Below are 12,991 nucleotides of genomic sequence, written 5' to 3'. Positions count from 1 at the left end.
CCGTTGTCCGTAAATATTTACTTCCGGACTATATCTTTGGCAAGAATGTTACGCCACGATAATAGACATATTTTGCCAACATAGTCTTAATATATATATATATATACTTTAAGAATGAAATAATGTATTAAATTGCTCCCCAAGGACATGAAATATCTGGAACCTTTGATAGTAAATGTAATTTCTACACGGACACGAATAACGCAGAGGTCACAACAACACGGTAATACGAAACAAATGAAACCTGACAAGATCATTGCTTATATTTGGTCTTTGTTATGAGAAACGGCTTGTCAAATATCAACGTAACACCATTTAAATACACAAAGAAACAAGTTTAGGACTGTTGATTTCTCGACTTCATAACAAAGCAGGACCGAAAGTGTTTTTAACGTTACATAAGGTAGTTTTACTGTACAATGTTGGATGTTGTTATACAAAACATATAGACGTTTAAAGTAATTACATATTTCCGTCTTTGAGGTTATTGAAAAATGCCATTTGACACACTAAACGCTACAGTTGACTTATCCAGATTTTTTTTTTTTAACAGGGCGACCATGTTCTCTTTTCTGCGTTTACGTAAAGATTCAAAGAAGTCAACCTCAGAGTCGAGAGAAGCTGATGGAGGCTTTGTGATCATTGGTAAGAAACACAATCTTTGTAGCCTTGAAGCCACGGGTGTGCAATTCCAAGCTAGGGGCCTGATATGGAGGTAAATTTGGTGCAAAACTAACTTGTGCAAAAAATTTGTACCTGTAGAAAAAAGTCTAAATTTGTATCTGTAAAAGTCGTGATTTGTATCTGTAAAAAAAATGTGTGCCTGTAAAAAAAATTTTTGTGTCTGTAAAAGAAATTTGTACCTGTAAAAAAAAAATGTGTATGTGTAAAACAAATTTGTATCTGTAAAAACTAATTTGTACCTGCAAAAGTCATGATTTGTATCTGTACAAAAATTGTTTTGTACCTGTACAAAAACTATAAATTTGTATCTGTAAAAGTTGTGATTTGTACCTGTAGAAATGACAACTTGTAGTCAAAGAAGTCGCCACTAGGAGTCACAAGTGGGTTTTCTGCTGCTGTTCAGTGACGTGAGTTTTGCCCCATTTGTCGCGCTACAAATGGAGCAAAACTAATTTGTACTTGTAGAGCGCCGTGATTTGTACTCGTAGAAGAAGAGGGCGGGCTCTGGAGGATTTGGGCGGGCTAAAGCTCAACCTCATTGGTTGAGCGAACGACCGTGGGTTGAACTCAAATGACGCCCATAAATCCGCAATTCCAAACAGAGTAGCCACACTAGTTTACGCGTCATTTTGGAAGAAGAGGACGTCCCAGGCGTGAAAATTTCAACATGGTTCAATATACGAACACCGTGTGGAACAGCTTAAACGTTGGTTGACATGCAGAGCACTCCAAGTGGGCAGAAAGAAAGAAGTTTTAGTATGAAGGTAAGATTTATTGTACGAACATAGCTCGTAATCCGGTGCTAGCTAGCTAGCTCATCTCATGTTGTTGTCACGAAAACTGAACACATTGAAGTCACGATTTGTATTTCAAGATTTGAAGCCTACCAGTGTAAACATACGATCAATAGCTTGTACCTGTAAAAAAAAAAGTGGACAGTACTCAGCTACTTGTATTTGACTAACATTATATTCAAGCATCTGTACTCTTACTATCATAATAAAATGAAAACAAAACGTTTTTACTGCGAGTGGATCTTTAAGCCGCTCCAGGTATTTCAACCTCAACCCTGTATCCTCTGTATTTAATCATTTTATTTCAAATATTATAATTTATTGATAAATGTCAGTATTTTTGCAATGTATGCTTTGCAAACAGTTAAAATAAAAGGCTCTTACACTTTTAAACATACACATTTGCTTTCAACACTGAAGCCAAATAAAAATAATGCAAATGGGAATGTTTATAAACAATGTCTGTGTCTATCAGTATTACCACTATTTCTGATATTAAGATGTGACAAAATCTTTGTTTTTTTTCTGGCTAACAAGATAAAGCTAAACATTTAACTGATTACGTATAATGTCAGTGGCTTTGTTTTGATGACACAGCTAGGAAGCTATGATTATTTTTTATTGTATGAATATGCTGACCCAATCATTCTATTCGCACAGATGCCAGCATGCAGTCAATCAAAGCTACTTCTTGATCAATCGCTAGACGGTGGCACATGGTGTGACATCAAACCTGCTTCAAAGTGGCTGTGAAGTCCAACAAATGAGAATCCTTGATACACTGGTTACGGTTCTGAGATAATTTCACTGCAAACACCTTTGGGAAAGTGAAGAAATTATGCTTTCTAAATGTCTTCCAATTTTGAGTTTGAAATGTTGCAGGAGTACAATTTAATCCATATTGAGAGTTATTTGAAATAGTCAGATCAAATAACAACATGTATCATTCAATAAACAAGATTGTGCATCATTTGAAATGTTTTATTTGATGTCCAGAAGAGCCGTTTCTGCATCCATCCAAGACGAGAACAGTATTCTTCTCACAAACAGAACAAAAGTTATTGATGGAGCTGTATGAGGAATTCAAGACTCACCAAAAAAGGCAATACTGCTGCTATCACTAAGACGGGGGAAATATGATTGGCAAAAGAAAAAGAAAAAAGCAGAACGACTAAATATATAAGTTATAATTGTTTCATGTTAGATGTGTATTTCACATTAATCGTGTTATTAATTATTGATTTAATGTAAAGCACCTCGAATTTACCTACATATTCATTCTTCACTGTTACATCTCAACAGTAGCCAAAAGCGATCATGGCAGCAAGTCGGCAAGGAGCCTATAACAATATATATATAAAAAATAAGACTAAATAGGTGTTGCCCATTATTGTAGCCACCAGAAAAAAAGACTGACCACTGCCACAGGTAGATCTGCAAAATAATTTTCCATAATCCAGTTTGATGGAATACCCCAGGTGTCATCTCCTGTCTCTTGGCTGCTTTCTGATGGAGTGGGTCATCCTTTTCACTGATGCTTCAGCAGTGTCTCCAGCAGTTGTCTCCACCTTTTGAGCAATATTTTGAAATATATGAGATTCTCATTTTATTAAAAATAAATACACTAACATTTGACCTAGTTACTTTTGTTAAAGTAGCTGCGTGACAGTGACACTGCTCACATCTTAGTAATACAGATAGACTGGCATTTCAAAAGCAGAATAGCCAATATTTAAATAAGAGTAATGTTACATTGGAAAATGTAACTCAAGTAGAAATTAAAAGCGCAGAAAAAATACTTGCACAAATATTTGAGTACTGTGAGTGATGAGTAAACTAAGAGTGTAAGAGCAAAATACTGACATTTATCAATAAATTATAATATTTGAAATAAAATGATTAAATACAGAGGATAAAGGGTTGAGGTTGAAATACCTGGAGCGGCTTAAAGATCCACTCGCAGTAAAAACGTTTTGTTTTCATTTTATTATGATAGTAAGAGTACAGGTACAAATCACAACTTTTACAGATACAAATTTATAGTTTTTGTACAGGTACAAAACAATTTTTGTACAGATACAAATCATGACTTTTGCAGGTACAAATTTGTTTTTACAGATACAAATTTGTTTTACACATACACATTTTTTTTTTACAGGTACAAATTTCTTTTACAGACACAAAAAAATTTTTTACAGGCACACATTTTTTTTTACAGATACAAATCACGACTTTTACAGATACAAATTTAGACTTTTTTTCTACAGGTACAAATTTTTTGCACAAGTTAGTTTTGCACCAAATTTACCTCCATAGCCTGATCCCACCCACCCATGTGGCACACTGAAACAAAAAAAAGTGTGACTTATTTTCATTTTGGAATTTGACTTTAACCGTTGTTTATAAACATTTATTTTCACCAAATCCTTTTTAAACAAGAAATTAACATTTTCGTTGCCGCTGTTTTTCATGATTTTTTAAAAATTACATTTGTTGGCAACATGTATAACAATGATCAAATACTGGGGCAATTGTGTGTTTGTAATAATATGTTTAGGTGATTGAATATCAGGGTGTCACATAAACCAGAGGTAAGCAATCTCGGTCCTCGAGGGCCGGAGTCCTGCAGGTTTTGGAGGTTTCTCACTTCCAACACAAGCTGATTCCAATCAACAGGGTCGTTATCAGGCTTATGCAGAGCTTGCTGATGAGCTGATCATATATCAGCTGCATTGGAGAAGGGCAACATGCAAAACCTGCAGGACTTCGGCCCTCGATGCCCACCTCTGACATAAACGGTGGCCCGTGGCCAGTGAACCACTATGACACCCAGGCCACCACCTACCATCAGACAGTGGCCCAAACAGTCCAGTGAAAATTTCTCAGTCAGTGAAATCGGCTACTGAAAATCATCTAAAAGCAGGGCTTGGGCATACAGGGCAGCTGCCCAGGGAGCCGGTGTCTTTTGGGGCAGATGCAATGCTGTTTAGGGCCTGAGCAGCGACCACTGCGAGGTCCCTATTGTTTCTGTAGGAATCATTATCATCATCATCATCATTATTATTATTATTATTATTATTATCCACAAAGAATCAGATTTTTGTGATATTAAACATGAATGAAAACTCACCAAACTTTACACACACATCAGGCCTAGTGAAAACTAAGACATTTTAAAGTTGCCATACACGAGTACCAAAAAATAGATCTGTAACTACATGTGTTTAACGGAGCCCTGGCCCCTTACGTTTGACTTACGGCTATGAAAATTTTCTATGTATGCTGATATTTCCTACCGCGTGCGTGGTCATTGAACACACCTAGAGTCCATTGCAGAATGCAAGCGTGTTCTTGCTTTTCTTTGGTTTATCTGCGATAAATATTATTTTTCTTGTTACAAAACATTGTTTCTAAAACTCAAAAACACACGTCTTCTTCATGCGTTTATTGAAAAACATGCGCAGGGGATACAACATTTTTTCGGGGGTAACTAACTACTTTGGCACAGCACCGCCCCCAAGAGTGCGTATCAACTTTGTCAAGATGATTCACTCCTCAATACGCTAAGCCCTATCGTAAGTTATCAAAAGCTTTTTATTTCGTCACACGCTGTTGATGATGCACTGTTTGCAAAGAACAATTATGCTGTTTTTGAGGGTCTAAACATGGCTGAAAACTTTGCACACACATCAGACCTGTTTTTAACATCAATATTTTTTAGATTTCTTGTGCAATTTTCAATAAATGGTTTAATGGCGCTCTTCACAAATTTTAATGAAGCATTCCTGGTTATGGATCGATACATCGAAAATCGATTTAATATCCATGTACACTGCTTAAAATATGCATTGATGTAAAAAAAAAAAAATTATCGATTCGCAATGTCATGTCAACTGTTCTGCTTTGCGCAGTTTTTCATCGTTTCTAGCCGGACCCTTTTTGAGAATGGACATGTTTTGCGGGTATCCGGTATTGTTCTTAGTAGCGGCAGGTCTTTGTAGACACTAGTAAATATTTGGTTTGATCTTTGTAACCTATGCATTCTATTAGCAACCTTACTTTCATGTCGTGAGTTAAGTGCATATTCTACAGAAAACAATTGTCAACATTTTGGAAATTATTTTTATATTCATTGAGATATTGAATAGAATCTTAAAATTTTTCAAGGGGAGGGTACTCATACATGCTGAGCACTGTAAATAAAAAGTTTTTTTTGTGGAAAATGTATGTTGAATGTTTATCAACTTTTTTTTTAAGTTTAATATTTAATTACATTATTTCTTTGCAGGAGAAACAGTTGAAGAGCAGAGGAGGAAGATGCAATCGATGAACATTGCACAACCTTCAACAAATGTTATTGTATTGCCATCAAAGGTGAGCATTTTCCATTTGTAATCTTAACCCATATCAAAAAGTAAGTTGCTTGGAATTATAATGCACACTGTTCAGAGTTTCCCCCAACATTGTATTAGCCTGGCGGCCAACCAGGCTTTTCTTGCCCCCGCCAGGCTAAGCGTCCAAAAGCTCCCCCTCACTAATAATAGTAGTCACTGCTAAGGCTCGAAATAAGCAGTTTCACTTCGCAGTTTGCAGGTAAAAATTTGCATATTATACCTCATTAAAACACATTGAATAGCAAAATTGAGATTTCAACCACTGATGGAGCTAAAACACACAATGTTTAAGGGGCAGAATGTTAGCGTTGATGAGACATTTAGCACTACCGCCTCTTCTCTGCTTTGAAAACACACTCGGGTAGCCGTAAGCAACGAGCTAGGTTGCTCCAGCTCTCCAAGAGGTGGCCATGGTGAGAGCCAAGAACCGAACGGCAGCCGTCTTGTCAATTGTAGTTACCCCAAGCCACTCGATCTTTAGATGTGAGGCGTATTTTGTTCAGTAACTCCAGAAAATAGCTCGTTAAGTGTAACACAGTCGTACTCTTGGCTCACTGTCGCTTGAAAATGTGCAGACGTTAGCAAGTTACTTCATGTTAAAAATTTGATAGCTCTTAATATGAAAAGAACACAACGAACTTTTGTTCATTTCCAGTAAAGTTGCGTCATTTTACAATGTGCAAACGTATTGAACTTAACAAAATAAAAGTTATAAAAATAAAAGCTCCCTTGAGTGAATCACAATTATCGATCTGGCTATTGCCAGGTTACAGATGAGTCTGAGCATTTTAAATCTTTAATATTGACATCACATGATCTTTCCAGACAATGATGATGAAAAATCCATGACATTATCAGGTCTCAGCATTTCAAAGAAGGGAGGTGCATGCTAAAGCCTCTGCAGGGTGCCCAAACTTTTGCAGTTGCCATTATTTGTTTTTTTTGAAAGTGTAAATGTCTAAATGATGGCAACTAACATTTAAAAAAAACATTTTATAAGAATGTCTCATCTGTAATCTGATGTCTTTTGTAGATTTTTCCATCTTTCCTTGGCTTGTTTATCCACAATAATAAAAACTATTTTTACATTGAACACATCTGGATTCAGCAAAATTCATCAATATTCCATATTCATTTGCAAACCATTTTTACATCAATACAACCCATTCAATAAAAAATAGATTAAGTTAGTTTTAAAACTCATTTACATTTTTTTTAACACATAGTTAAATTATGTTTAAACCTCATTCAATTGTAAAAAAAAAATTCTAACTTATTTTTTCCCCTTTTTTATCCTGTAAACATGCACACCTCAACCAATGCTACCAATAAGCCCTCATTTAACTCCTGCTAATTCAGAATCATCATCACAAACTTTTCACCATGTGTGACTGAAGGCAGGCTAAAAACCGAGCGTATCAATTCAAGCAATTAACAAACAATTAGCCAGCAGTCAACCTGTGACCAGGATGGATAGAATCAGAAATTAGTACATCAGAGGGACAGCACATGTTAGAGGCTTTGGAGATAAAGTCAAAGAGGCCAGACTGAGATGGTTTGGACATGTCCAGAGGAGAGGTAGTGAGTATATTGGTAGAAGGATGCTGAGTTTCCAAATGCCAGGCAGGAGGTCTAGAGGAAGACCAAAGAGGAGGTTTATGGATGTAGTTAAAGAGGACATAAAGGTAGTTTGTGTGAGAGCAGAGGATGCAGAGGACAGTTAGATGGAGGCTAGGATTTGCTGTGGCGACCCCTGAAGGGAAAAGCCGAAAGGAAAAGAAGAAAAATAATCTGCCTACCTGCTAAAAAAATGTAGTTAGTAACGTAATCCAAGTACCATAATATTAAAGTAATGTAACTGGTTTACTTTTGGATTACTCCAATATTGAGTATGCTCATGAAGACAAAATAGATATCACCACAATATATATTCTATACAATGTGCCGCTGCTATTTGTGGGTGACAGGGACCCGGGCATCCTACAAATAGAAAAAATCCTTGCTCAAATACAAAAATCCCGCTCCCTCTCTCTCTCACCCTCTTTCGCACTCCCTCTCATCGTAGAAATTGTAATCCCTCGGAAAAGAAAAGAAAAAGAAAAAAATAACTTTTCAAAGGGCACTTTTTTGGAGAGAGGGCAGAGGGGCAAAGGTGTGAGCACCACTAGGGGTCTACCTGTGCACGCCAGTGATCATCTTCCTTATAGCCACACGGTGATTACTTTAGCAACAATAAAAGAAGACACAAACTAATTTGCTCCCAAAAATTTATAAAAACTTTTTATTTTAAATATTGCCATGGTTCCAAAAACATATTTATGTTTTTTTATGTGTTTTTTTTTTAATGCTTGAGCATACAGAAGGTTTTGATGCAGCCTCTGACCTGAAGGGGTTGCTTAAAGCAACACACACTTGTATATACACTGGGTGGGGTTACATTCACGGTGTAGGGGTAAAGTTCGCCAGTCAGCGAGCTGGCAAACTCAGTAACTGGGTTAGCTTTCACTAAGAACGCTGGTGTGACGACCGGGGCCTTTCCCCGCTGGGCCTGGGGTTCGGGGGTGCCGCCCGTCCCCCGGTGCCCCCATCTTTCCTTCTGCCCCCGTTGTTCCGTCTCTCCACGCGGCTGGAGGTGGGGAGGGCGTGGGTGCCCTCGCCGCTCCGCTGTCCGGCCCCTTTCCGGCACCGATGCCTGGGTACGGGGGGGTCCCTGGGGATTGGGGGTCGGGGTCTGGAGGGCTGGCGGGGAGGGTGCTGGGGTGTCTGGGGGTTTGGGGGCCTGAGGGCGGCTGGGGCTGGGTTGTGGTGGATGGCGGGGGTGGATGGGGGGTCTTGGGGAGGCTGTGGGGTGCCTGGCGGGCCTGCCGTGCCCCATCCTGCTGTGGTGGGTTGGGGGCGCGGGCCGTGTTGGGGTCGGGGGCGCTCCTGGCTCCTGGGTTTGCTCTCCGGCCGGTGGCCCCTGCGGGACCCGGGGGTTGTCCCTTGGCGCTGCCGTGGCGTGGGGGGCCCTGGGGGGTTGTGCTTGCTCTGTCCTGGTCAACGGCTCCCCTCTTTGGTGGAGGTTTTCATGCATGCCAGATCCACCACACCAGCATCTATCAAAATTTAAACACAATCTGCTTCTTCCTCTGGTCATTGAATCGGTGGAGGCTGATGTCTGTGGATCTCACTCTGCTTCATCTATCCTTCCTTCTTTTCCTCAGTCTCTCCTTTGGTCTCTTGAGGTCTCCCTAATTTGTTGGAATTTAGATGTTTCTGGGGTTGGTGAAAGACTCTGGTTGGTAACCCGGTGGGTAGTAGGTAATGTCTGGTCGGTGCCGGATTTCACTTTCCTTTCTTTTCTTTGATCCTTCCTTGGGTCTCCTGACAACCTCACGACTCTATAGCTGGATTCTGAAGTATTCGGTTTAGGTGAACGGTATGGGATTTTTAATAGGTTTTAGGTGAACTAATGAGTACACACTCACACGCATGCAAAAAACAAAACAAAACAATGGTAGTTATTACAAGAAACGGCCAGCAGGTGGCAGCAGAGTATAAGAGATCAACCAGGGCCATGTTGCAACAAGCTCTTTTCCCCATTGTTTTCAACAAGTTTGTGAATAATGATGAAACTTACTATATTCTATTGCTAATTGCTGTAAAACGGAGATAGATACAAATATACTTTTTTTCCTGATTAAAGAAGAGACTCTAATCTTTCTTTTGGTAGGTTCCACATTTTATAGCAATAGAACACAATATTCTGTGGGCTTTGCAAGTCAGTCAAAATCCAGTAAAACAGCCGGGAGCAAAGGGGAAATGGCTGGGAGTGAATGAGTTAATATGATTTGACTAATTCTGTTTTTCCTTTTTATAGTCACCATATCCTGCTTTACCAGTGGAAACCATTTTAAGTACCGATCCATCACCCACGCACCTGGGAGATCGTTCCTTAGTAGTAGAAGATGGTTCCTCAGTAGTAGAGGCTTCATCACCTGCTCCTGATGTCCTTGGTGACATCCCATTTGCTTTGGCGCCTCACGTTCAGGCAATGCAAAGAGGGTTCTGTTATATTCCCGATGTGCTGCTGTCCAAGGACATGAACTCTAATCTAATGTATTTTCAATATGACTTCACTTTAGAGAAATCAGTCCTTCATTTCACCGTACCCAACTGAAAATAATATTTTTGTGTCTTGCATTTGCTACTGTATATTCTGTTGAGGTTCATTAATGGGCTTTAGTCTATCTCAGATGACAAATTGCACCAATGCTGTCAGTCAGACATAAAGACAATCATACTAACTCCAATTATGTTATATATTGAAAGTACAGTAATAAAGCACTTGTTACAAACAAAACGTTTGAAAAAAACTTTGAATCAATCTTTAATCTTAGTTTACTTTAGATTTGTCTTGAAATGGAAAAAAAAATGGTTACCATATAGACAACAGTGTTTCTGAACTTATACTGAGCTAAGGCACATTTCACATTGGGAACCCCCCCCCCCCCCCCCACCACCCCCACAACACACCACTTATCAAAACGATTTACAAAAGGTTGATCCAAAGGTTAATTATTGCTGTCAGTCAGTGTAAGTGAACAGCCAGACACGCAATATGAGAAGTGGAGACAATTACATCTTTTGTAATGAGTTTAATTTTTACTATTATGTATATGGGTAACCCACACCACCCATTGCTGCCATGGTATTTTCATTGTATTTTTTTTTTTAAAGGTAATCTATTTTACAGACATGAGGCAATTGCCAACTAATCAATCTGTACTGTATTTTTTAAGTTGAAACAATGTAATTTTACCTACTGTGCCTTACTGCCTTTGAGTCTACAGTAAATATATAGTTGTATTATTGTTTGAAGCCAAACTCTTAACCATCAATTACTAACATCCCCGATTTATTCTTATTTTCTGCAGCCAATGTGGTTCTTGTTCATTGTGTGAGTAGCTAGTAGTAACAACATTAAGTAATACAGCTTCTTTTTTTTTTCTGATTACTGTGTATGAAATAATTGTGTTACTGTACTGCAGATTACCAAGGGTTCAAAGCATTAAAGTTACTCCCCAGATTTTTAATTAAGATTAATCTGTACTTTATACTCCTTACCTTATTAAAACTGGCTTGTTGCTTACTAAAAAACACATAAATTACAGGTAGCTAAAGTCAACCGCGGTTGTGATCTTGATCGGTTAAGATGTTGTTGGTGTAACGGATTCCAGTGCGCGCCGTGAAAAATGTACTCAAACCTCAGAATCCATCCATGTATGGCCATATTTCAAAGATTTTGGCATGTCAGCTAAAAAAAAATCACACGCTTTTAGCGTTCAGAAATTCCTTTTCTTATCTGAAAAAACATATTTTTAAATTAGATATTACAATGAGCTAATTTAGCTTTGTCACTCAGTTCACAGTGTTAGCAAAGCTATTTAAACAGCGCTTAACAAAATGTGACATGTAATGTTTTATTTTTGGTATGAGCAATATCTATGTTAATTAAAGAGGGAAACAAATTCTGTGCAGTTTATTTGTTGTTGTTTTTCTCTATTTTGCCAGTTTTTGACTATGTGATCAGGATTGATTTGTCCGCCATGTTGGAGGTTGAGATTGGAAGGATTCTCTATTTCTAGTGACTCTCAAAGTTTGGTACTATTACCACTAGTGGTGGTTGAGCCTTCTCTGGGGCCTCTTGAAAGAATCCCAAGTACAGTTCAGTTATATTTCATATATTTAGACACTGTGTTAATGGTCAAACTGCATGATGTTGCAGTGACTTGCAATAGTGTCATCTAGTTTTCATTACCACTTAGACCTACTATGCTTCTGTATTTTAAGGTTGGTCATATGGTGGTACATGTATTTGTGGTACTCTGTATTTTACTTGGTGTAAAAGGTTTGATAATTAATGCGCTATTCACTCAAGCATCACAACAATCAATGTGTCGACCGGGAGAATTTAATATTCTCAGGTATATCCGAGAATACCTCTGATAACCCAGAGGTTGAGATAAAAAAAATTATGACGACGTCGTTAAAAATTCCCCAGGAGACGGTAAATAACATCTCTTTTGACCGGGTACATCGGCTTGGAGCCCATAGGGGCAACAAACCCCGTCCTATTATTGCCAAGTTTGAGCATTTTAAACAGAAATAATTTGTAAAAAGTAAAGGACGGGAGCTTAAAGGGACCTCATTTGGAATGAATGATCAATTCCCGAGAGAGATCAATGAGCGGCGAAAGGTACTGTTTCCTATAATGAAACAAAATAGGCAGGAGGGTAAACGGACTACGATAGCCGTTGATAAGTTATATATCGATGGCCAACTATTCCGGAACCCCAATTCCACTCCCTGGCTGTTCTAATTGGCATTGGTGGAACTAAACTTAGTTTGATTATTAGGTGTATACATATACTGTATATGTGGTTATAAAACCAAAAATATGAATACTTATTATGTTTAGGCTATATTATAAATATAATATTAATACACAATTATATCTAAAGTATATTTAAACAAAAAAAATCTCGCTTGGGTTACTGGTGTATTGTTATGTTTAATCCCCTGTTAATTTCCTTCACTTTCACCTCCCTACTCGTTTTTGCACTGTTTTATTTACTTACACGTTACCTTACACGTTACCTCATATTTTACACAAACTATATAAATCACCTAACCACTTTGATTCTATCCTATAACATGCCAGTGGTGGCAAATGGCCTATACAGATATATACATAGGACTGAGTTTATATTGTTTGTATGCATAAATTAGTTCTGGTTTCCTGGAATGTTTGTGGCGCTTGCTCACAGGCAAAAAGAATAAAAACTTTAGACCATCTCTTAAAATTAAAAGCAGATATTTGCCTCCTACAAGAAACCCACCTACAAAAATCTGAAGAAAAATTACTTATTGATAAAAATTTTAGCCAAGCGTACTCTGCCCCTTATAACAGTAGACAAAGGTAAGTCTGTATACTCATACATAAGAATTTACTCTTTACTCTAAATAATACAATAACAGACGCAGAGGGCCGATACATTATTATTCAGGTGACTATATTTAATAAAATATATACATTTGGTAATTTATATGCCCCTAATAATGATGATCCGGCCTTTT

The 12,991-nt window shown here is 38.0% G+C and overlaps 1 protein-coding gene and 1 long non-coding RNA gene across 3 annotated transcripts; both read left to right on the top strand.

The window, feature by feature from the left end:
- Positions 1–60: 60 nt before the first annotated feature.
- Positions 61–11,391, top strand: umad1 (UBAP1-MVB12-associated (UMA) domain containing 1). Of its 2 annotated transcripts, none has more exons than XM_086062419.1 (4): positions 61–223; positions 554–645; positions 5,767–5,852; positions 9,732–11,391. In XM_086062419.1, exons 2-4 carry the CDS (start codon positions 561–563, stop codon positions 10,029–10,031), a joined length of 471 nt encoding a protein of 156 aa, XP_085918545.1. In that variant the 5' UTR covers positions 61–223; positions 554–560; the 3' UTR covers positions 10,032–11,391. The 2 variants fall into 2 exon arrangements, with proteins under 2 accessions (XP_085918545.1, XP_085918546.1); XM_086062420.1 differs by lacking the exon at positions 61–223 and adding an exon at positions 230–403.
- Positions 658–2,448, top strand: LOC147158166 (uncharacterized). Its single transcript, XR_015091174.1, has 2 exons — positions 658–1,448; positions 2,139–2,448. It is a non-coding gene; the product is annotated as an uncharacterized LOC147158166 (long non-coding RNA).
- Positions 11,392–12,991: the final 1,600 nt, after the last annotated feature.

This window comes from Leptonotus elevatus, chromosome 19 (genome assembly GCF_054856555.1).
Source record: "Leptonotus elevatus isolate MCC_2025b chromosome 19, RoL_Lele_1.0, whole genome shotgun sequence".
In the NCBI taxonomy this organism is placed as follows: domain Eukaryota; kingdom Metazoa; phylum Chordata; class Actinopteri; order Syngnathiformes; family Syngnathidae; genus Leptonotus; species Leptonotus elevatus.
Note: the sequence above shows the minus strand (reverse complement) of the source record. Positions and strands in the feature narration are given on the sequence as shown.